Source organism: Furipterus horrens, unplaced genomic scaffold, assembly GCF_987537825.1.
Source record: "Furipterus horrens unplaced genomic scaffold, mFurHor1.1.pri manual_scaffold_5, whole genome shotgun sequence".
NCBI lineage: Eukaryota > Metazoa > Chordata > Mammalia > Chiroptera > Furipteridae > Furipterus > Furipterus horrens.
In genome coordinates, this window is record NW_028327175.1 from 125,847,164 (window position 1) to 125,870,721 (window position 23,558).

Below are 23,558 nucleotides of genomic sequence, written 5' to 3' on the forward strand. Positions count from 1 at the left end.
ATTTCTTTGTTTGTTGGACATCCATGCAGCTCGATTTTCTGGAACTTCTGGTTGTCTCTGGTTTTGAGGTAGTTGTCTTCCTTCTTAGTTGTGGAGGGAGGTGCAACATGTCTCTCTAGGCTTCCATCTTGCCCGGAAGTTCCTTTTTTCTTTTTTTTTTTAATGTTGTGATAAGAACACAACATGAGATGTACCGTCTTACAATTTTAAGTGTACAGTACAGTATTATAAGCCCAGCCTTCTACAGCAGATTTCTAGGACTTATTTTTCTTGCATAATTGAAACTTTATGCCTGTTGATATTAACTCTCCAGTACTCTGTCCCCCAAGGCCCTGGCAACCACCATTCCACTCTTTGACTTTGTGAATTTAACTATTTTAAAGTTCTTATATAAGCAGAATCATGTAATATTTGTCCTCTGTGACTGGCTTATTTCATTTAGGGTCCTTAAGTTTTATCCATGTTACTTAAAGCTAAATAATATTTCATTGTATGTAAATAGCACTTTTTCTTTATCCATTCATCCATGGATGGACATTTAGGTTGTTTTCCACCTCTTGGTTATTGTGATAAGTGCTGCAGCAAACATAGGAATGCTAATATCTCTTTGAGATAGAAATGCTAATATCTCTTTGAGGTGGTGATTTCAATTCTTTTGGGTAAATAACCCAGATATTTTGGGTAAATACCTCTCATTGAGCTGAGCCATATACAGGGAAGTCGTGTCTCTCATTCCAGAGTCAAGGCTTAGATTAGCAATCAGATATGAGGAGGACCTCTCTCAAAAATCTCAGGGTCCCCATTGGAGGATCAATGTATCTAGGTTTTTCTTAATAGATCTCAATTCTTCAGTTGTTGACTTGAGTTTAGGGGAATGCTATTAAAAAATTTTTTTAAAAAGTATGTGTTCAGCAAGAGTCAAAAATGATCTCTGCACAGGGGGTGAGATGCTCACACTCGGAGGTGTGTGGGCTGTGACTGGCTCCGGAAGGAAGCAGCAGTGACAGCCCACCTCCCACACACTCCTTGACTTGGGTTCTGTCTTTCTGACTGAGCTCTTGTTGTTGAAGTCTCATGTGTGAATGTATATCACTCATAACTGCACTCTAACAGAATAGAAAGGACACTGGTCCTGCTGCCCAAGGTCTATTGAGAAGCAAAGGAGGTAGGCCAGGCAGGGCAGCAGTGGATATGCTGTGGTGCCAGGGTGAGGGGACAGGACTGTTGAGTAAAGTGGAGTTGTACAACAGCAGTGTTTTTAGAAGGTTGACCTGGCCATAGTGGAGGCCACACTATTGCAGTGATGCTCACAAAAGGATGGCTGTGGCCACAGGAAAGGACAGGTCTCCCGTTGATTGATTGATGCTGATCATAATGTGAGGCAGTTGTGATGAATGGGAAAAGGCCTTAGACTCAAAATTTGAATTCTAGCCTTTGTCTAAAGTCACGTGCCTAGTTAGAGGTTGCTAATTTGAATTTTCCTAACTTAATTCCTACAAATGTAAAGTAGAAATAAAATGCTTTCTTAAGGGGAATATTGTGGAAATTAAATGTGATATGTCTGTCTGTAAAAGCACTGTCTTTATAAGGCACTACACAAATGTTAGGTGGAATTCTTATAAGTTGCAGATAGAGAGACAAATTCAGGTGCACTGCTTGGTAACAGACCCCAGCCTACCCTCCTTAAGGCTGTCCTCTCTCTTGAGCTTCATTGTTTTCATTGTATCCCAACTGATGCTTGAGGAAAATTGTCTTCTCTACCTTGATTCCAGGTATAACCCTGCTTGCAGATCAGGACTTTACTTTTGAGCCACATTAGGGCTTCCTACTTCCTGCAATCTCAGAACTCAGGCTTCCTCACAAGAATTTTGATCCTTTCTGCCTTTTCCTCCACCCCCTTTCCCCAGCCTGCCAGCTTCTAGGTGGTCTTAGACAAAGTCTGCCTTTCTTCCAGCCTGGCCTCTATGCAGGATGGGGCCTGTCACCTTATTACACCACTCTCATGCTTCCTCTCCAGATTCCTTCTGCACCCTCAGATGGCAGGAATGATCTTACCCAGTCTGAACTTACAGTTAGCATTGCTTAGAACAGAACCCTAGAAATATTCATGTTGCAGTTGCTTATGCTAAGGAGAGTACAGCTAATATTACAGATTCCTTCCTTTGTCAGCTGGTTAGTGGTTTCTGTGGGAAAGGTCCTCTGAGTTCCTGGGTCAGAAGTTTTAGGACAGCGCAGTAGAGCAGACTTTACCCCCTTTCCTCCCTGAATTTGGGCCCTGTGAGTAGGAAGCCTGTCACTGTAGAAACGAGGAAGATGAATGAAGAGTCCAAGGACGTGGGTGTGGGCTTCTGTCCTGCCACTTACTAGCTGTGTGACTTCTTGCAACAGTTGGCCTCTCTGAGCTTTAGTTTTGTCCACTATGAAACAGATACAACAATGCCTGCCTTGCAGTGCACTTGTGAGACTGTGTGAGACAATTTATGCAAAGGGCCTGTCTTGCTGCTGGCGATGTGTCTGGTGAACGATTCATGGTCATTTTTTGCCTTCATTTCTCTATCCCTTTGGGGGAGGATTGGTGGAATCTCAGCAGAATTTGAAAAATGCTGAAGTCTCTCCTTTCCACCGCCCCTCCCCAACCCCAAACCAGGACTCCATACCCATCATTTCCCATCCCATCCTCCTCGGTACCAAATTCCCACCCCTTAGTGATACTGATCTCAACTTGGTGTCAGGAATGGAGGGGTATGATTTAGCTCTCCTTAGAGCAGTAATTCTAGGACCATCTGCCAAATTTATTTTACTTTTATCTAGAATTATCTTCTAGCTCAAATGATTCTGGAATTGGTCGGATTTCTATAATTAAAAAAAGAAAATCAAGTCCTCTAGGAGAAGAGGGCTTAGAGCAAGTGTCTGTGTTGTGTACAGCAGACTGGCTGTGCTTAGAGGTCACCCCTTAGCTGTTCTTGCTTTCTCCTTCCTTCCCACACTCTCAGGTCATGCGAGTGGGGCACTGACAAGTGCGCCTGAGTGGCTTCCAGCAGTGGCTCTGTGAGGACAGGTGGTTGTTGAGGGTTCTTGCTCAACTTGTAAAGTGACAGGTCTTTAAAGGCCTATAAATGTATCATGTACTTCTTGAAAATAAACCTTTTATTTTGGAATAATTTTAGTTTTATCGAAAAGTTGCAAAGATAGGGTTAGGAGTTTCCTTCCAGTATGCCCTATTAACATCTTACATCGTTTATCACAGCTAGAAACCAACTGGTACGTTGCTCTTAACTAAAGTCCGCAGTTTGTTCAAATGTCTCATTTCCCCACTGATGGCCATTCCTATTCCAGGCTTGCTTCTAGCCAAGGGGCTACATTGCATTAGTCATCCTTTCTGTATGGTCTCCTGGTCCGTGACAGTTTCTTGGTTTTCCCTTGATTTTTCATGTTCTTGGCAATTTTGGGGAGCACTAGTCAGGCATTTTGAAGAAAGTCTGTCAATGTGCATTTGTCAGATGTTTTTCTCACAGTGAGACTGGGACTCTGGATTTTGGGAAGAAGACCACAGGGGTAAAGTGTCACATGGTCACGTCCTGTCTGGTAGCATCAACATGGCTTAAACAGTGGGGTCCCCCTTGATCCCTAGTTCAGCGGGTGTTGGCTATCACTGTGCTGTTCTTACTGAAGTGTGTTTTCCCTTTGTGCAGCTGTCAAGAAACCTGCTCCAGCACCCCCAAAACCAGGAAACCCACCTCCTAGCCATCCAGGGGGCCAGAGTTCCCCAGGGACAGCACAGCAGGCACCCAGCTCGTCATTGAAGCCGGCCACTGGAAGTCCATCTCCTCCCAGTCAGCGTGCAGGCCCAGCTGCTGGGCAGCCATCAGCCACCTTGCAGCAGTGTGCGCCCCGGAGGTCCTCAGGCAGCCTGGCTCCTATGCATGCACCCAGTCACCCACCACCACAGCCCCCTACTCAGGCCCTGCAGTCCCATATCAAGCCATGTCTGCAGGGTGAGCAGGGACTAGAGCAGCCCACACACACCCCACCCAGGACGCCCACGCCCCCCAGTACTCCACCCTTAGCAAAGCAGACCCCAGGCCTGCCAGCCTCCCAGACCCCCGCGGCAAGCCACCCTGAGACTGCGCAGCCACATGCTGGGACCTTACCAAGACCGAGACCAGTACCAAAGCCCAGGAACCGACCCAACATGCCCCCACCCCCTCACCCTCCTGGTGCCCACCCAGGGGGTGAGGGCAGCCTCTCCAGCGCAGTGCCCACCGCCTCCAAAATAGTAACGGGTGAGTAGGAACTGTGTGCCGGGCTCCGTTACCACTCCCTCCATGTAGGCTGTGTTTTGCACACAAGGCCAAGGCAGGTCCCAAGTCCATCCCAGCCTGTGGGTGTCAGTTTAGTTTTATGGGAAAATAGCCACACCCATTTGTTTATGTGCTGTCTCAGGCTGCTTTTGTGCTGAAGCAGCTGAGTTGTTTGAGAGGTCACATGGTTGGCAGATCCTACAGTACTGACTAGTGTTCTTTAAATTTGCTGACTCCTGATTATATGTTCATTGTGTGTTTAAGATCTAGCTTCATGTATTGGGTTGGCCATAAAGTTCATTCAGTTTTAGAGTAAAACCAAAGAACACATTTTTCATTTTCACCAATAAGTTTATTGAACAGTGTATTCACTGTTTTCTTCTACTGCCTTCTGCCATCTTTCAGGCAACTTCTTAATTCCATCTTCCCAAAGCTATTTATCTTTTTGAGCAAAGAACTCTTCCAGGTGCCTTTTGCAGCCTCCCAGGGAATTGAAATTTTTTCCATTAAGTGAATTTTGTAAAGACTGCAATAAATGGAAATCTGGAGATGCAATGTCTGGTGAATACGGTGCTTGAATCAAAACTTCCCAGCCAAGCTATAATAGTTTTTGTCTTGTCATCAATGAAACATGCAGTCTTGCATTACCCTGATGGAAGATTATGTATTTTCTATTGACTAATTCTGGATGCTTTTCATCAAGTGCTGCGTTCAGTTGGTCTAACTGGGAGCAGTACTTGTTAGAATTAATCATTTGGTTTTCAGGAAGGAGCTCATAATAGAGGACTCCCTTCCAATCCCACCATATACACAACCTCACCTTTGGATGAAAATCAGACTGGTGTGGTTGGTGGTGGTTCATTTTGTTTGCCCCACGATCTCTTTTGTTCAACATCATTGTAAAGTATCCACTTTTCATTGCCCATCACAATTTGTTTTAAAAACAGAATGTTTTCGATACGTTTAAGTAGAGAATCACATATGGAAATACTGTCAGGAAGATTTTTTTCTCTTAACTTCGGTGAAACCCAGCCATCAAAGTGATTAATGTAACCAAGCTGGTGCAAATAATTTTCAACACTTGATTTGGGTATTTGAGTATGTCGACTCTCTCCCCCATGGTATAATGTTGATTGTTCTCAATTAATATCTCAATTTGATGGCTATCAACTTCAACTGGTCTACCTGACTAGATCATCCAGTGAGAAATCTCCAGCACGAAACTTCATAAACCACTTTTGACATGTTCGATCAGTCACAGCACCTTCTCCATACACTGCACAAATCGGTTTTTTTTTTGTATTTCAGTTGTGTTTTATTATGATTGAAATGATAAAGCATCATATGCCAGAAATGTATATTTTCCTCCGTCTTCAATATTAAAATGGCTACACAAAAATTCACCAATTTTGATAAGTTTTTTTTTTTAAATGCACACTGGTAACGATAGCTATCACAATACAATCTAACAAAACTGTTTCGAAGGAAGTTAAAGACAACTAAGCTCTACTAGAGCCATCTTACAGGGAAACCGAACAGACTTTTTGGCCAACTTGATACATTTGTAAGTACAGTGACCTAATCCAGGTAGAAGATATTCTATAACATGAGGGTGAAATTCATTTTTTTAGTGAATTCTTCATTAAAGTGCTTATTTTCCTTCTAAGAATACAAATTTCGTAGTAAGTGAAGCATTTCAGGTATAACTTAAAAACAGCCATGATTTGTGCCCAATTGGATGCTTGGGAAGGGAGATCCCTCAATCACATGACAGGAGAAGAATCAAGATTTTCTTATGATTCCAATTCTGTGGAAACCTGTTTGGTGTGGTGGTGACTATACATATTTTAGTGGGCTACCTAACGGGACATTTTTTATAGGCAGTCTAGAACATGACTTTTTATTTATGATTTTTAAATGAAATTTCTACCCAAGTGCTCTGATTTACTACTTGATTTAAGGATAGGATGAATGGATTTTTCCTTAAATGTATTTTTAAAAATGGTAATTAGGACCTTTGAATTATTTTTTACAACAGCCAAATTTTAAATTTTTCTCAACGGAGTTATTTTTATTTATATTTTTTAATTTTGTTTTTTCTTCTTTTGTTGTTGTTGTTTTAGTGGAGCTATTTTTAGAGAAGAAGCTGAAATATATCTCTGGGCTCCCCAACCATACTGAATGACTTCTCAGCTGAAAATCCGAGTTACCCCAAACTGGTACCCCAAATGATGAGGGTTAGCCGACTAGTCTTATCTCTTGATAATACTTTTTTCAAGATTATAGTGTATAATTTGCATGTGCTATAAGTGTGGTTAATAGCATTTTTCTGATGACACCTCTACTTTTTTTAGAAAAACAAAGCCACATGTGGTTTGTTGTTTGTTTGTTTCCCAGTAGATGCGCTCCCTAGCACCCTCACAGGTGGGGAAGGTGAACAGGATTAAGGTTTGTAGCTGCCCAGCAGCCTGCCCAGTGCCCCTGCTTAGCCATGTTCTGTGTGTGTGCTTTTGAGTTTGTGCTCAGGAGTAGCCGTCTGCCTGCGTGCCATTGGTCCTGCAGCATGTAGACATGGCTTTTGTTTGATCAGAAGCACTTGGAGCTGCAGTGCTCTGAATTCCAGAGCTATATGTCAGTAGGTTGAGAGCCCGATTTCAGGCTGGTCAGATAACATACTAAGAATGTCTTCTTCCTTTTTGGTAAGCCTTTCACAAGTGGTCTGCTCCTCTGGCGTGATTTACCTGTCATTGATTGGCTGGCTCATCACACCCAGCCAAGGAGGACTTGGGTGCAGTCAGCGTGGGAAATGGTGTCCCTTGTGTCCTGAGCTTTAATATTTAATTTTATAAAATTCAATTTTAAGTGCAAGTTAACTGCATGGAGCTTCTTAATTTGATGTTTAAAATTTTCAGGGCAAAAAAATTAATCTTCATCCAAAGATTTCACACTAAATCCCTTTGCATTCTAACGTGCTTACATTTGCTTTCTTGAACCACATGAATTTTTGAAAGGTATTGTGAGGCTCATCTGAATCTTGCCTTTTGGTCCACATTAGGATGGCATAAGGCTCTCATGGGTGCAATGGCTCTAATAAGCTGACCTGAGCATTAAGCCTTTAGTGGGCTACTTATCCAGAGTGTTCACAGCTTGGGTCTGAGTAAAACTTCCCATAGAAACTGGAAGAGGAAAACAGGAGCCCAACTTCTAAGACATGGAGGAGGGCACAGGCGTGGTTCCACCTTCCCGACTCCTTGCAGATAAGCCCAAAAGTCTGGGGCTGCCCATTTGTGGAAGTCACAAAATGAAGGGACTAAATTCTAATCAAGGCTGTGTCTGTAACACTTCAGTATTTGTGACATGTCAAAATTTATGCACCAGGCTTTTTATTTAGGTGAAGACTACAAACCAGAATTATGTCTGTTCTTTACTACCCTTGTTAGTTGGGATGTATTTATTCCAGAAAATTATTTTATTGATCTGCTTCAATACTGTAATGCTCTGTGCTTTACAATTATTATATGAGTGAATATTTATAGTAAAACTACTTTTCCTCAGGATATTAGCTAAATATTTTTAAATCAGTCCATTCTATGGGTTCTCCTAATTCAAGAAAATCTAGGTCACCACAATTATCTTTGTATTACAGAATTAACTTTTAATTTCTTAAAGTCTTCTGAACTGCCATTTGAAGCACACAAAGCCAGTGTTTAGAACTCATGAGTCTGTGAGTGCTGGCAATGCTGCTGCGCACCATTTTGGATACAGCCATTGGGCATTTCCAGAAGGAAAGTGGAACTTCCATTGATAGACAGTCCTTTGTCGTGACATTGAGGTTCACTTGGAAAACTTTACACAGGCAAATTTCTGAAAACGGCATGTTCGTTTGGAGCATTTGCTCTTAAAAAGTTGAATAACGGCCTGCAGATTAAGATAAGCCCTTGGGGGGATTGCTGCTGCCAAGCAAGTGTGTGGCCGCCCTTCCTGGCAGCTCAGTGCCAGCACCTGGGTTGGGGTGACTGCTGCCATTTGAGTCTCGTCTTCACTGTCTTCACTGTTACTCTAAAAAGCAGTAGGACGTTAGCTTCCTAATGGAAATAGTTTACATCTTGCTGTTTTTAAAATAATAGATTTTAGCAAAGTGTTCTAATTTAAACATTTTATTAAATAATTTAGATGTATGACCTGCCATAATCAGTCAGAACTGAAATTGGAATATTTAATGGTAAGGAAAAGGCACCTGATTGGCCAAAGCATTTTTGCTACTTGATGATCATATTTGTGCACTAATGCCTGATACTAACCGGTCACTCTAACCCTGCCCGCTTGCACTCCACTAACAGTGCATGCACCAGAGGAGGCTGGCTTCGTTTGTTCATGTTTGCTTTAATCCTCTGAATAATAAATGCTCACAGGTGTGTGATGGGATCACAGGCTGGCCTTGGTACTCTTTCACTCTCCATTCTTTTCTGTACGGGCAGGCTAGAGGTGCAGTGGGGAGGACACACACTGAGTCAGACACTCCCGAATTCAAATTTTAGCTCTTTAGTATCAGGCAGAGCACAACCTAGGCGATCTAATGTGGTGACGTTTGTGAGAGTTGTTGAAGGGTTGCGTTTAGATAAAATAAGAAAAGCTTCTTACAGTTCTTAATACTCAATGGGTCCAAATAAATGGTAGCTATTTATTATTTTTACCTAGCAAAAGCAGAGTTTTGTCATATGTCAGCATTTTAGAACTTATATGCCCAACCCAGTCTGCTAAGACCCAGACACGGGAAGTCTGGTGTCTGGGTGTCCACATTTTGATTCTGGTGTGCCATTTGGCGGTAGATTAAAAAACAAGGCTCAGGCCCTGACTGGTGTGGCTCAGTTGGTTGGGCATTGCGAAAGGTTGCCGGTTCTATTGCCAGTCAGGGCCCATGCCTGGGTTTGCAGGTTGAGCCCCCTGTTGGGGCACGTACAAGAGATCAGCGTTTCTCTTTCATTCTCCCTCCCTTCCCCTCTCTCTAAAAATAAATAAATAAGATCTTTAAAAAAAAAAGGCTCAGTAGAAGATATTTCTTAATTTCATGAGCCTGAGAATCACTGTGTGATACAACAGGTCTCTCTCAAAGTGGTCACTAAAAACCAGACACTTGACTGGCTCTCTTAGTGTTCTCTTTCTAAAATTAAACTTTTTATAGCATGAAAGTAAGTCATTAAATAAGCATAGCTGTTAAAACAGATTGGGGACTGGAATAATAAATCACCCTTCTACAATTGAAGAAGCCCAGCATTCACATTCTGTTCTTTTTCCTTCTAGTTCTTCTCCCTAAAAGAGGGAGTACATAATCATAATTATTTGGCATACACAGGCTTTGCATTTTTATTTTATTTTACATGAAATGCTCTTTCTCATGTTACAATGTAGTTTTTATAACCATCTTTTCAGTGACCGCATAATATTTTGTTAAGCAGATGTATTATTGTTTATAGTTGGACATTTAAGTGGCTTCTGTTTGCAGTTTATTTTTCGTAGATATCAGTCATGTCATAGTAAACATCCAGTGAGACTTGAACAGGATCTCTTTTTTTGACTAAACTGATACAGGTTGACTCAAAGTCTGTTACAGACTGAAAAAGCCTCTCACAGCCCTGGAAAACAGACAAAAAGTAGAAAGGAGTCATTCTCTCAGACTCTAGTTTAGGGAAGAAGGATGAATGGTGGGGAGGGGGTTGATTGACCTTCAGTTGTTTAATTTCAAGAGCGTGTTTAGGTCTGATATCTGTCAAAGTAGCTATCAAAATAACCTTGGAGATTTGGAGAGGATGTTTACAACCTAGCACATAATGAAAATTCTTGAAGTGACAGATATGTCTAGGACCATACCCTAAATTATAGAGTGCATTCCTGGCCCTAGAGTGCCGCCTTGCTGGATTAAGATAGTCAGAAAAGGGAGGGACTTGGTTACGTTTGTCTGAGCCCAGGTCCGTGGTGAGCCACATCCATGCTGCCTGAGCCTCCCTCTCTTTCTCTGGTCTTTTGTTTTTGTTTTGTTAATGGAATATCTGTCATATGAACTCATCTCCAAGCAGCCTGTGTTCAAATTCCTTCCTTGGAATGCACAGATTGAAAAATGGTGCCTTATGTAAATTCATAGCCAGAAAGTTTTAGAACTATTTTAAAATCTTCTAAAATAACCTTTTTACTAAAGTGAACCAGACTGTTTAAGGCTCAACCCATTGTCACCTCAGGTACTGTGCTCCCAAGACCCTCACCAAAGGGCCTACAGACTGCTTTGGGGAGGAAGGAGCATGTTATGCTGATACAGAATCAGACTTCAGAGTTCAACCAGTCTGGTTCCGGTGCTCTGTCCAGTGCTGGCCTTGTCACCCCAAGCAAGGATTGAGCCTCTGGAGTCCCCTTCCGTATCCCAAAGGTAGTGCCAGTGCTGCTGAGGCTCAGCGAAAGGACAGGAGGCAGTGTGGTCTTAAGGCCCATCTGATAGTTGTTGTGAGGGAGATCGGTCTCTTTCTAAAGTGGCTCTGAACACATGCTATAGTTCTTATTGCTTGTTATGTGTAAGTAGACTTTTTTTCTTTTAAGAAATAATTCATGTAAGAGAGAGGGGCTAGGGAAAGGCATACCTGCCAATGTCAGATAAACCAGACAGAGCAGGCAGAGGAGAGGAAAGAAACTTCTGAATATGTAAGTAATGTGCTTATCGTAAATAGCTAGAGACACTCAGAAAAGCACAAATCAAGAATTTATATGTGATTTTCAAAAAGTAGGCTTGTCCTCTGAAGACAGCTGTGGCTGATAGATGTTGAATTTGCATGTAAATGAAGTTACAAGTAGAGATCTAATCAGTGTGTACACTTTCCTCGCCTCATGCATCCCACTAGGCATGTCCCTGCCATAGTTCCTTGTCTTGTTGGATTTGGGAAAGGGGTTGAATTTGCAGTGGATTTCTTCTACCAGTGTTGCCTTTGAGACACAGCTACTTCTTTACCTGATGCTATGGAAAGAGAGGATTGGAAAGATGGTTGGGCTTGATGACCCTTCATCCGTTAATTTCTTCCTTTGTCAGTCCATTCACTCATCCATCTGGCTGGCCAGCCACAAAATTTATTGAGCATCTGCTGTTAACCAGTTACTATTTTAGGCACTAAACAGGATAGACATGGTCCCTGCCTTATTGACTTCCCTTCTGCTGAAGACAAATTTGAGACGTCCTTTTTACTCTGTGTACTAGACCACCCTTGACTGTACTATTAGATGGTGAAATTCAGCACAAGCCAGTTGGTTTTGTAGTTATCATCAGACCTTATTGTCTGAAATGGCATTCAGCAGCTGAATTCTTTTGACACCTTGCCATCTTCCTAAATCTAGAAATTTCTCTTGAGTTGTGGTGCATAAGAAACCTTGAGGGACAGGTCTACCAACCTGGATTCCATGTGAGAAGAAGGACACTTCAGGAAGTGTATAGGGGCAGGAACCAGTCTCAAAATAGTGAGCCTCCTCCCAGAAGTGCACCTGCAGTGCCAGCTCTGCCTGTGTGAGTGAGGAGCTGGTAGAACAGAAGTACTGCCCAAAGCAGCTCCCAGCAGGGTCAGACCTGGTGAAGTTGCACCATGGCAAGGACAGAAACTGCAGCATATCCACCGCCCACTCTAGTTCTCTCCCTGCTCCCTACATGATTAGCCCTAACCCAGCAAAGTGAAACTACAGCAGATCTGAACACCTCCCTTCTCTCTGGCCCCAGCCCTAAAATTTCTAACAAGCTCTTGTCTGCTGGCACCTACATCTACTGGAGAAATGAGTCCTCTCTTGATCAGGGCACCTGCTTCGCTGCGGGCTTCCTTAAAGCCGTGCCGGGCTTGCTCACTGCTGTGCCCTCAGGTAGAGAACTGTTCCTGGTACCTGGCTGGTGCTCAGTAAGCATTTGTGCACCAGTGAATGAATGCAGATGCATCGCCTCACTAGAAACAGGGCTGTGATTGGTGAACATGTCTTGTGAGCACGGGAGTGAGGGACAGTGGCTTAAGGACCATTTGCCACTTTGCTAAAGGAGTTACAGCTAACATAAGACATGAAAAAAATGGAAATGTAAGACTTAGACACAGATGAGAAAATCAGTATTTGCAGGAGATGTGACGATCTACCTTAGTGACGGCCAACCAGTGGTAATTGTGCCCCCAGTGAACATTCAGCTTTATCCGAGACATCTTTGATTGTCACAGTTTGGGAGAAAGGGCTTTGTGCCACCGGCATCCAGTGAGTAGAGGGCAGGGACGCTGCTAAACATCCTATAGAGCACAGTACGGCCCTCGCAACCCAGAATGAGCCAGCCCGGCGTGTCACCAGTGCAGAGGCGGAGGGTGTAGTATTAACAGTTGGGAAACTCATCAGCCTTAGTGAAGGGAGCCCTTTTCAGTGAAGGTCACCTATTGTGCAGCCCGCATATTGTCAGGTTTCAGTCAGTGCTCTAGAGGCACTGGTAAGGATGAGACTTCCTTTCCTCCATCAGAGCAAGCGGGTCTTTTGCGGGTTGCATCTCAGGACTGCCACAGGCTCACAGAAGGAACCAGGAGGGCCAGGAGGTGGGGCTGCCACGTGGCTGCCCCTGGGGTATCAAAGGCTTGACTCAACTGATGGTGCCTCTAGTAAGGGAACATGTGTGTGCATGGGCTGACTCTCAATCTCTCCAGCTTCTCTTCCTCTCAGAGCACCCTTGGGTGGCCTTTTGGGCGTGACCATGCATTGATACCACATCTCTTGTGTTTTTGTCCAGATGCCAATTCTAGGGAGTCAGAACCACTTCGCAGTGTCTTTCCTGAAATGCATCCAGATGCAGCAAGCAAAGACCTGCCCTGCCGCATTCTGTTGGATATGGACAATGATACAGAAAGCACTGCCCTATAAAGAAAGCCACCACAGCCTGTGACCCCTTCCACTTGTGAGTGAAACGGGGCAGGCAGACATTGACCTCTGCAGACCGAACAGTGAGCAGCTTTCAGTGGAGGGAAGAAGAAAGCCTGGCCACACAGGACTTTGCCTTCTCGCAGCCCAGTGACATAACGGAGGCTGACACTTAAAGCTGAATGACCTGTGTTCTGAAGAAACTGGCTTTCTTTGCATAGGAAAGAAACATGCCAAACAAAACAAAACAGAAACCTGGGGTAGAAAGAGTGTAATTGTGGAGCTCTGTCACTGCCGTCACTGCAGGCGGCACCAACGGCAATTTGGAGTGAATGAGAAGCAATGTGTTACTCTCTATTTAATAAAACACATTCATTATGCAACTCACCTCCCTCCCGCTACTTGGACTTCATTCTGTTGCAGTCATTTTGTCTGAAGTGCAGTCTGTGTCTCCCTGACCCCCCGCAGCCCTGAGCATTGATGGTGACTGCTGGATCTGTCACCGCAGCAAACTGGATGTAACGTGTGCCTTTTTGGATTGCCAGAATGTAGAAAGAAATGGACTGTTCTTTTTTAAAAGAAAAAAAAATACATGTAATTGCTACTTGATAAGGACTGAACATTATTCTAGTTTCATGTTTAATTTGAATTAAATATATTCTGTGGTTTATATGAAAACTGTCATTCTTGGAGGAAAACCCAGTGTGTCTATGTGTGTGCCTACATGTTCACTTAACCAAATAGAATTATGACTGAGCCACCTGGGGGTCTAACTGTGACAATAAGTGTTTAAAAGAATAGAGAACAAGATTACAGCAGTGACACCAGCCAACAGGTGCCCCCAAAACCAGGTTGGCTGTCCTTCAGTGAACGTTCCATGGGTAAGGCCCTTCCTTTGCTCTTACCAGTCCTGACACCCTTTCTTGTCCATCTAAAACACTTAGACTCTTGTGGCTGACCCACAGCCCCACAGGCCTTGTGCAGAAGTCAGAGCCGTTACTCTTCATAGGAGTTCCAGTTTCCAATGACTGGAAGGCACTTCTTTCCTAGGATTGAAATACTTGGGAAGAGCTGGTGGGGAATTGGAGTAAAGTGAGGTCGACAGACAGGATGGCTCTTCTGATGATAGCCCTCTCCGTGGCCCTAATTTTCTCTTAGGAGGCAAGAGGAACATGCCACCAGTGTTGTTTGCAGGGCGTATCATGACCTGTCCCAGCAGACACTGGATCTCTTTCCACTATGAATTAGCTCAGCAAGTGTAACATGAAAAAGGCAATCCCTTTTTTCTCTTAACTCAAAGCTCCCTGTGCTTTTAAGTACTTTCTATATTAATTACATTGAGAATATGTACCTATAAGCCCATTTCTTCCCGTATCTTAAATTTACATTTGCCTAAGGCTCACTCTTTCCCTCCTCATACACCATCCATGTGTGATCTTTCTGTGCTCCCCTTTAGCTGTAGAACAAATCCTGTAGAAAAAGCAAAGGTCTCCTCAATTCTGCTCATCTGTGTTGAGCTCCTCGTCCAGGTAGCCTGGCTGTCTACAGTCTGGTACCTGCAGCACCTCAGAGCGCCTCCTCCATGATGCCTGAGATCACACTCAGGAGGAAGCTGACCAGGAATGTCCATGGTGAACATCCTTCCAGAACGTAGCATGTGTTTGGTTAACGCTAACTCTGAAATACTAGTCATACCCTCGTTATCTTTTTTTTTTCTTTTAAGATTTTATTTATTTTTAGAGAGACAGGAAGAGAGGGAGAAAGAGAGGGAGAGAAACATCAATGTGTGGTTGCCTCTCACGCACCCCCAGCCGGGGACCTGGCCTGCAACCCAGGCATGTGCCCTGACTGGAAATCATACCAAGCAACCCTTTGGTTCTGAGGCTGGCACTCAATCCACTGAGCCACACCAGCCAGGGCTGATGTTAGCTGAAGAACATTGTTCACTTATCACTCTCCCATTGTTTATTGCAAGCCCCCTACCTCAATAGCTCCAATCAAAAGAAAAGGGACTTACTTGACTCTGTGTATGTATGTGTCAGGTCAATACCAAGTCAAGGCTACTGTCCACTGATGGGTGAGTCACAGCGTGAGGGCTGGTCTTCCATTTGGAGCCGTAAAGCCATCATGGTGGGAGCATCTCCAAGATGCTGCAGAGACATGACTACTCATGCTGGGGAGCTGTCACATTGCTGTCACCATCTCCTGGCATTATACACGGAGAGCTCAGGCAAACTTCTGTCCTCCCACATTTCCTCACCCAACTCCACTTTCCCATCCACACACATGTTCACAAACTATACACAATATCAGTTATCTGTTGCTACATGACAAATATCCACAATAGTGGCTTAAAAGAACACATATTTATGATCTCAGTTTCTGTGGGGCGGTACTCACAGAACAGTTTAGCTGAGTCCTCTGCATGGGCTCTAGGCTGCAGTGAAGGTATCAGCCAGGGCTGGGGACCCATCTGGAGGTTCAACTAGGGAAGTATCCACTCCTAAGCTCCTGGTTGCTGTTGGAACTCATGTTTTTGTGGTTGTAGGACCACAAGGTCTGAGGGCCCTGACTATTGACTGGTCATCGTGGCTGCCTGCACTTCCTGGACACATGGGCCTCCCCATTATGGCTGCTACTTCGTCAAGCCATCAAGGACCATCTCTCAAGTGAGTCTGCTAGCAAGACAGCCCTGTGTGACATAATGTCATTAGCTACAGACCACCATTTGCCACAGTATTTTATTGGTTAGAAGTCAGTCACTGGTTCCATCCAGGGAAGGGATTACACAAAAGGACAAATGCCAGGAAGTGGGGTCCTTCAGGGTCATCTTAAGGTCCAGCCATCACACACATCAAAGGTCATCGCAAATGACAGATGGGGTATATTTGAACCAAATATGTTTTGTTTTTTAAAGATTTTATTTATTTATTTATTTAGAAAGGGAAGGGAGAGAAACATCGATGTGTGGTTGCCTTTTGCACTGCCCAACTGGGGACCCAGTCAGCAACTCAGACATGCGCCCTGACTAGAAATCAAACTGGCGACCCTTTGGTTCACAGGCTGGCACTCAATTCACTAGCCAGAGCCAAATATGTTTTTGGAAGTACAAACAATTCATCAAGGTTCTGTTTTTGCCTTCTCTGAATTCAGTTTTTGTTCACATCAATAAATTATATTTGAATGACCCAAAAAAACATTTGCAAGCCATTTCATGGTAGAAACTCAGCATTTTTGTTTTCACACAACTCTTAGAATTGAAGCCAGGTCTTACAAATGCTGTGTCCTCCAGGTAATTACTAAGGACTTACTCTTCCATAAGTGGATTGAGCGTCGGCCTGCGAGCTAAGTGTCGCTGGTTCGATCTTCCAGTCAGGGTACATCAGAGAAGGAAAACTCTGACTCCAAAAAACCTCCGCTGCCTTGCGGCATACCTCTTCAGGGGAAAGGCTAAGGGAGTAAACCCTGACAGAAAATCCGGAGCCGGAGTCCCTAAGGCGGTTTGACGTTGTAGTCAACACCGGCAACTCCTGCGGCGCACCTGAAGCCAAGCTGTATTGACTCCGTCTTTCCCTTGGACCCTTCAGCTGCGAAGAGAGGGGGGGTCTGCTGCATGGGCAACAGCAGACCCTCCATATCACCCTGCCCAGGCTCTGTAGCTTCAGCGTCATCACAAGATGTCGATTCAACACGGGAGGAGACAGATACCGTGTCACTCCCGAGTCGGACTGCACAGCCATTCTCGGCGGTGCAGATAGACTCTTAAGAAGCTACACCATCGTCTCTCGAGACGGACGGCTGCCGACGACGACTCTTCCATACACGGGCCTAGACCCTGGAGAACCAACCTGAACCATACAAGCATAGCCCTCAGCACCCAGGAAGCAGGTAGATGGTGTGGAGCAGGAGGAGCAGTGGGACAGCATGGGGTGGGCACCTCAGAGAGAAGGGAAGGCTGGTGCAGTGGCTGTGTGCTCAGAGGCAGCATGGAAGTTGAGTGGGAGGTGGGCAGCCATGAGGTACTGGGCAACGGGAGTGGGAAGGGCGTTATACCCCGTGTCTGGAAGTGGTAAAGGGCAGTAGGGGCTGTGAGGGATGAACGGAGTGACAGTCTCATTTGTACTTTCAGCCCCCATGGCTGGAGTGCAGAAACTGGACTCGGGCAGGCCAGTCTAGAAGCAGGAGACCCTGAGAGGGGAGCAGATGCTTGCCTAGATAAGGATTAACACATTGTAAGCTGGGGTGGCAGAGTTAGCAGGGTCTGGTGATTGTAGGCCCTTCCCAAAGGTGTGGGCTGATCACAGGGCAGCTTAGAGACTGTGGTGGTCAAGGAGGATTTGGTCACTTCTACAAGCTTACACCTTAAGAAACTAACTTAGTGCAGTAATAGTGGGTGTTTCTTGGCCATAGGTACTTGGGCAGCGGTGGGCAGCCATGCCGGGGAGGGGGTATGGCAGGTGGGTATGAGATAAGGAGCCAGATGACATTGGCTTTTTAAGGTCATCCATTCATTCACTCACAAGGCCCTGTGCTAGGTATCAGTGTGAGTGGTTCTGCCCTTGAGGAACTCCAGTTGGGAAGACAGTTAAGTAACCAACCAAGTGTGACACCGGCTTTGAAGGCATATGTCATGGTGGGAGTTGGGTGATCAGGGAGGCTTCCTGGAGGAAGTGATGTTTAAGCAGAGACTAGGAGTTAGCCGGAAGATGAAGGAGGGGTAATTTAGGCAGAGGGAAGAGCAGAGGCAAAAAACCTACTTACTGGATATTTACAACCATACTTATGGGGCCCACTGTATGCCAGCTGTTGTGCTAGGCCAGGAGATGGGAAGGCAGGAGTGAGGCATGACTTTAGCCTGCAGAGGGCAACTGATTGGAATTGAAGCTGGCGAGGGGCCTGGCCATCAGGGGTCTTGAAATTCCCATCAAGAAATGTGGACTTTGTCCTAGGAGTTTGGGACAGTCACTGAAGTAGTCTAAGCAAAGGGGTGGCTTGATCAGATTCACCCTCTCTGCCTGGGGCTGGAGAATGGGTTAGAGGCAGGAAGGCCAGTCAGGAGACTGTGGCAGTTATTGGGAGAAATGTCAGTGACCTAAGTTCGTAATGACAACTCCCACTGAAATCCACTTCTGACCCCAACCAGTGGCAGCAGAGGGCTCTGTTTGACAGTCCAGAGCAGCCACCAGGGCTTGCTGAGCAGCCTCCTGGGCTTCCCACTCCCCTCCTTTGGCCCTTGGAAAGGGGCACTCAGCTTCCCTTTGAGTCCACTTGCCCTGACACCAGCTCATGCCCTTGCCAGGAGCCAGTTTTAGGGGTCTTGATAGTAGCCACATTCATGAACAGCTAGTTCCCCACATAGTCCCTTCCCCAGGAGGGCTGAGGTGCATGCCCTTGCCCAGCCCACAGCTATCATTTGCATTATTGTGAAAAAGCTAGGCCTCTGACAGAGGTAAGGCCTGAGCTAATACCCTTAATTACCTTTGGACCAGGCTGGTCCAGGTGTTGAGGACATCAGGTAGACACTAAAGATGTCACTCAATGACCAGGTGAGCCAGTGGCCCCTTGGTTTTCTGTCCATGTTCCTTTGAAGTCTTGAAATTGGGATTTTTTGATAGTCTACTCCATTCTTCAGTTGTCAGGCCAATAGTTGGTTCCAATCCAGCCCCTTTCTCCCAGTATTAGAATAAGAGCTCATGGCTCTGGACTACCCAGAGATGGTCTCAGGGCTAACTCTGTTGGCCTGCCCTTCCTCTTAACTGTGCATGTGGCAAACAGCCCCTTCAGGTCATGTTGTCAGGCCTCATCGTAACCCAGAGTAGAGAAATGAGCATGGCTGGCTCTACACAGAGAAGGGGTGCCTTGAGATCAAAAGCCCCATTGCCCCTCAGCTGGTAGAGATTTATTGTGGAGTTGTCCATCCTTCTGGCTGATGGTTTTAGGGAAGCATCATTGTGTGGAATTAAGCAGAGAAACACAGGCTAGGCAGAATCTGGGAAGTGCACACAGTACTCCAAGTTTTTGATAGCATGATTCCAGGGCACCAGCTCAGGTGTGTTTCCCAGAGGCCACATCAAGGAGCAAGTACCACAATGAGTAAACCTTCAGGACGCCTCAGTCAGCAAGACTAAAAGGGAGGAGATAGAATGCAGGTCCCATTCCTTGCACCTTGAAAGTGAGGTAGGGGAAATTCAAGTGCCAAAGCACTTGGCCCAGGAGATACAGCTGCCATCAGTCTTTTATTCTGGCTGTTGCTTCTGCACCATGGACCAGAAGAGTGAATAACTAACTAGCTTTTGGAAACAAGGAAGCTTTTACGCTTCTCTCCAATTTCCAGCTTCTAACAACCCTCATTCCCTTTTTAGAAGAACTAAATATCATGTTGAAAGTAGCCCATAAACACCCTTGAAGCCTCATGGTAAACAAACAAAGCTTTATTTATTTTTTCTTCATTTAAAAAAATGGGTTATTGAAAACAAACTGAGAGCTTAGACACCTGGGTTCACCACACTAAGCAAAGTAGCCCCAAAGAAAAATGGCACAGCTGATACAGAGTATGAGGTTGATGTTCAGAAGGGCTTTCATTGAGGTGCTTTCTTCCAAAGACATGATGGCAGGTTCCACTCTGCTCACAGGCTCCGCCTGTCCCTTGCCCTCCAGTCCACAGAGCCACAGGATGGCTCTCACAACTCTGGACTGCTTTTGGGATACATCACCTAAAAAGAACCCCAAAAAAGGTCATAAGGAATGGCTGTGTCTCACGGAGAAGAGAGGAGAGGGGACCAGTGCGGTGTTTCATGCACTGTGATAAATACTTTCTGTGCCTTTTCTGGAAGGCGTTAATACCTTCGTTCTGGAAGGCTGCTTAAATCTGGAAAACTGGTATTTCTAGGCTTTTCACCATTTTCAGTTTCCAACTATCTATGAAGCCAGGCAGGTGGTGTATAGGAATCGGGGCAGCTTTGAATATTCAACATGTCAAAATATTCTTCACCTTACCCAAGAGATATTCTCTCATTTGTTTTGGAACACGTGGCCTTGTGGTCTGACTTTAGGATGACATGGGTTTCATAGCCACAATTTTTTTTTAAAGGCCATGTGTGATGATATATGACAACAGCCGCCTCAGGGTTGGGAGACAATCGCGACCGGCGGTGACCTTGGCTGAAGGTGCATCTGGATCTAAGGGGCAGCAGCTTCACAACTACAGACGAGGTTTGCGTGCAGACATGCGGGCCCAGTGTTGCCAGATCCTCCCACTTTTCAAGAGGAGATGGAATCTGGAATTTTATGTAAAATCTCTACAAGTGTGTCCTACATTGCCCACCTGAGGTATCTGTTGAGTTACTGAAGAACCTGTTTCTGGAGGCTAGAGAGTGGGGAATAACTAGACCCTGGGTGTCAGGGGGTGCCCAAACCCCAAATATGCCCCTTTCTGACTTATGATTTGATAGAAAAATTTCCCTTACACATGTAATGCTTCCTGAAGCACCTACTATAACTGAGGAGAGGGGCAACTCACAGCTGTGTGTTTTGGACATGTTTTCTTGAACAGTGTACAACTGGATGTTGGTACTGCTGGCCTCTGCTGTCCCATTCTGAGAGAGGGTAGGAGGCAGATGACTTTCTGGTGGCACCCGTTCCTTGTGGACCATCGGATCATGACGAGTGAACCAGGTCAGGCGACTGACCTAGGAAGAAGAGATGGCTTGTGAGATTAGCGATCAGCCCTTTCTCCCATGCTCTGCCCAACCCCAAGGTCAGCCTTCACATCTGAGTCTGCTCCCAGTCTCGCCCTCTCATCCCACTCCCCTCCAAGCTTCAAGTTTCTGCACTCCTCAGAACCAGTGGACACTTTCTGCATTCACTTCCCCACCTTTCTTAACAATGCTGATCTCATGTTGGGGTCTAACCCTCCCTTGTGCTTGTCCCCAGAGCTAAACCCCAGCCCTGGGGTATTGTGGGTCAGCCACTCAGCTCAACCATTTCTCTGGCCATAGGAACCAAATTTGTTCACAGGGGAATGTGTGAAGAGCTTGCTTCATTGATGGGAATCAGCAAGTTTGCTGGAAATGCTGGGATAAAATGTTTATGCTTTCACTTAGTGAGAATAAGAGAGGATAAGTCCCAAGAAGTTGCCAGCCCCATGTGGGGCCTGGGAGGAGAAGCAGAGTGAGAGCTGGATTCTCATGGTCTGTTCCAAGTCTTGAAATTGAACTATTTCTAAAGCCCCACAATGGACTTTTCAGCTTTTTAAACAGTCCATCCATCCTTTTTTACTTAAGCTAGTGTGGGTGCCTTTCCTGACACTTGCAGCCAAGGGTCTCAATGGCTCTAGCACCGAACCCAATTGTACCATCTCCTTGGAGGGTGGCTCTGTGCACCAGCTCACGGTGGACATGGTGATCAGGGTGACAGCAGACAGAATCATGGAGAAGTAGAGGTAGTGGACATCCTTCACCACAGCAGGGCGCTCATCTGGCTGGTCACACTGTGGTTGCGTATAAATAAAGTCCAGGACCAGCCGAATCAAGCCTAGGAGAAGGCCCAAGATCAAACCCGAGAAGGCACCCTGCAAATCAGAGCAAGGCCATCTTAGTGATATCCAGCACTGTTAGGTAGGCTGGCTTAGGCCTCCAGAAACTTCAGCAAGCCATCTTAAGAGCTGTCTTTCTAATGATGGTCACTGCAGGGGTCAGTGTTTTGAAACAGTGGGGGCTACTTATCTGTTTATCTTTTACATATAATTAATCACTTACATTTAATTTACTCATTCCTTGTTAATTCAGCTTATGAGAGAATACATCAAAATAGAACCCCTGTTGCTTTCTTTCAAAGGCCGGGTAGCACCCTCCCTGTATCTTCCTCCACAGAACTCATCCTCCCCAATGACACCCAAGTCAAGACATCTTCAGGTGCCCTCTGCAGTCCCTTCCTCTTCCATCGTCATGGCAGCACTGGGGTCTTGCACAGCTACCTTTTCATTGCTCCGCTTCCAGAAACACCCCATGATGAAGACCACAGCCACAGGCGGCTGCAGGTAGGAGCTGATGGACTGGATGTAAATGAAGAGTTGGCCACCCTGGCTGGCCTGGATCACAGGGATCCAGAGGATGGAGACCAATACCAGAAGCAACACAAACACCCTGGTGCCGAGAGGAGAGAGATCCATCATTAGTGCTGTCTTCCCCGTACATTTCTCTTACTCTTTTTATAGCTTTATTGAGGTGGTTACAATCCAGTAACTTTCAGTAAATATTTCTAGAGTTGTGCAACCATCACCACAATCAAGTTTTAGATCATCCATCACTCCAGAATGTTCCCCCATGCCTATTTATAGGATATTCTTGTTCCTCACCTAAACAAGCACTTACTGCTTCTGTCTCTGTAGGTTCAACTCTTATGGACATTTCATATAAATGGGATCTTACAATCTATAGTCTTTGGCAATTGGCTTCCTTCACTTAGCATGTCTTTGAGGTTCATCCATGCATCATATATCAGTATTTAATTCCTCTTTATTGTTGACAAGTATTCCATTAAATGGACATGTTATTCCAGACCCTTCTCTTAAGCAAGGACATTTGAACTGTTTCTATGTTTTGGCTGTTATAAAAAAATGCTGCTGTGAACATCTGTGTACAAGCCTTTGTGCAAACATATATTTTCATTTCTAGGATTGCAATTGCTAAGTTGCATGATAAGTTTATGTTTAACTGTTTAAGACACTGCCAAACTGTTTTGATCAGTTGAACCATTTTACCTTCCGACCTGCAATGCATGAGTTCCAATTTCCCCACCTCCTTGTCTGTCTTTTTGATTATAGTCATTCTAGTGGGTGTGTGGTGGTGTCTCACTGTAGTTTTCTAGATTACAATCTTGTTTTGTAGATTATTCTGTATTACAACTCCTTTGTCAGATATATTGCTTGTAAATATGTTTCTCCCAATCTGTGGCTTGTCTCTCAATTTTCATAATAATGGCTATTTGATCATCTTTTCCTTTTTTTCTTCTTTTTAAGATTTTATTTATTTGTTTTTAGAGAGAAGGGAAGGGAGAGAAACATCAATGTGTGGTTGCCTCTCACGCGCCCCCAACTGGGAACCTGGTGTGCAACCCAGGCGTGTGCCCTGACGGGAATTGAACCAGCGACACTTGGTTCACAGGCTGGCATTCAATCCACTGAGCCAACAGCAGCCAGGGCCTCATCTTCTTCTTGTATAGCTATGCTTGTGGTGTCATACCTAAGAACTCTTTCCCTAGCCCAAGTCTGAGACTGCTCTCAGGGTGCACCTTCCTATGATAGGGCAGAGTGCTAAGGTGCTTATTTATATGTATTTTACATAAAATTTACATGCC

The 23,558-nt window shown here is 45.0% G+C and overlaps 2 protein-coding genes across 10 annotated transcripts in view; one reads left to right on the top strand and one right to left on the bottom strand.

Moving 5' to 3' along the window:
- ARHGAP17 (Rho GTPase activating protein 17) overlaps positions 1-13,872 on the top strand; it is a 104,474-nt gene extending 90,602 nt beyond the window's left edge. For 4 of the 7 annotated variants that reach the window (XM_090277717.1, XM_090277723.1, XM_090277720.1 and 1 more), the window contains 2 exons: positions 3,693-4,283; positions 13,075-13,872. In XM_090277717.1, the coding sequence (XP_090133843.1) occupies positions 3,693-4,283; positions 13,075-13,205 (722 nt within the window). In that variant the 3' untranslated portion in view covers positions 13,206-13,872. Of the gene's footprint in view, positions 1-3,692; positions 4,284-6,698; positions 6,756-8,474; positions 8,524-13,074 lie in introns of those variants that run through there. The other 3 variants (XM_090277721.1, XM_090277718.1, XM_090277719.1) reach the window with 3 other exon arrangements.
- Positions 13,873-19,617: 5,745 nt separating this feature from the next.
- The window catches only part of SLC5A11 (solute carrier family 5 member 11), a 68,558-nt gene continuing 64,617 nt past the window's right edge, over positions 19,618-23,558 (bottom strand). For all 3 annotated transcript variants that reach the window (XM_090277725.1, XM_090277724.1, XM_090277726.1), the window contains 4 exons: positions 22,177-22,345; positions 21,556-21,771; positions 20,722-20,890; positions 19,618-19,915 (listed from right to left, as the gene is read on the bottom strand). In XM_090277725.1, the coding sequence (XP_090133851.1) occupies positions 19,710-19,915; positions 20,722-20,890; positions 21,556-21,771; positions 22,177-22,345 (760 nt within the window). In that variant the 3' untranslated portion in view covers positions 19,618-19,709. The remainder of the gene's footprint in view (positions 19,916-20,721; positions 20,891-21,555; positions 21,772-22,176; positions 22,346-23,558) is intronic.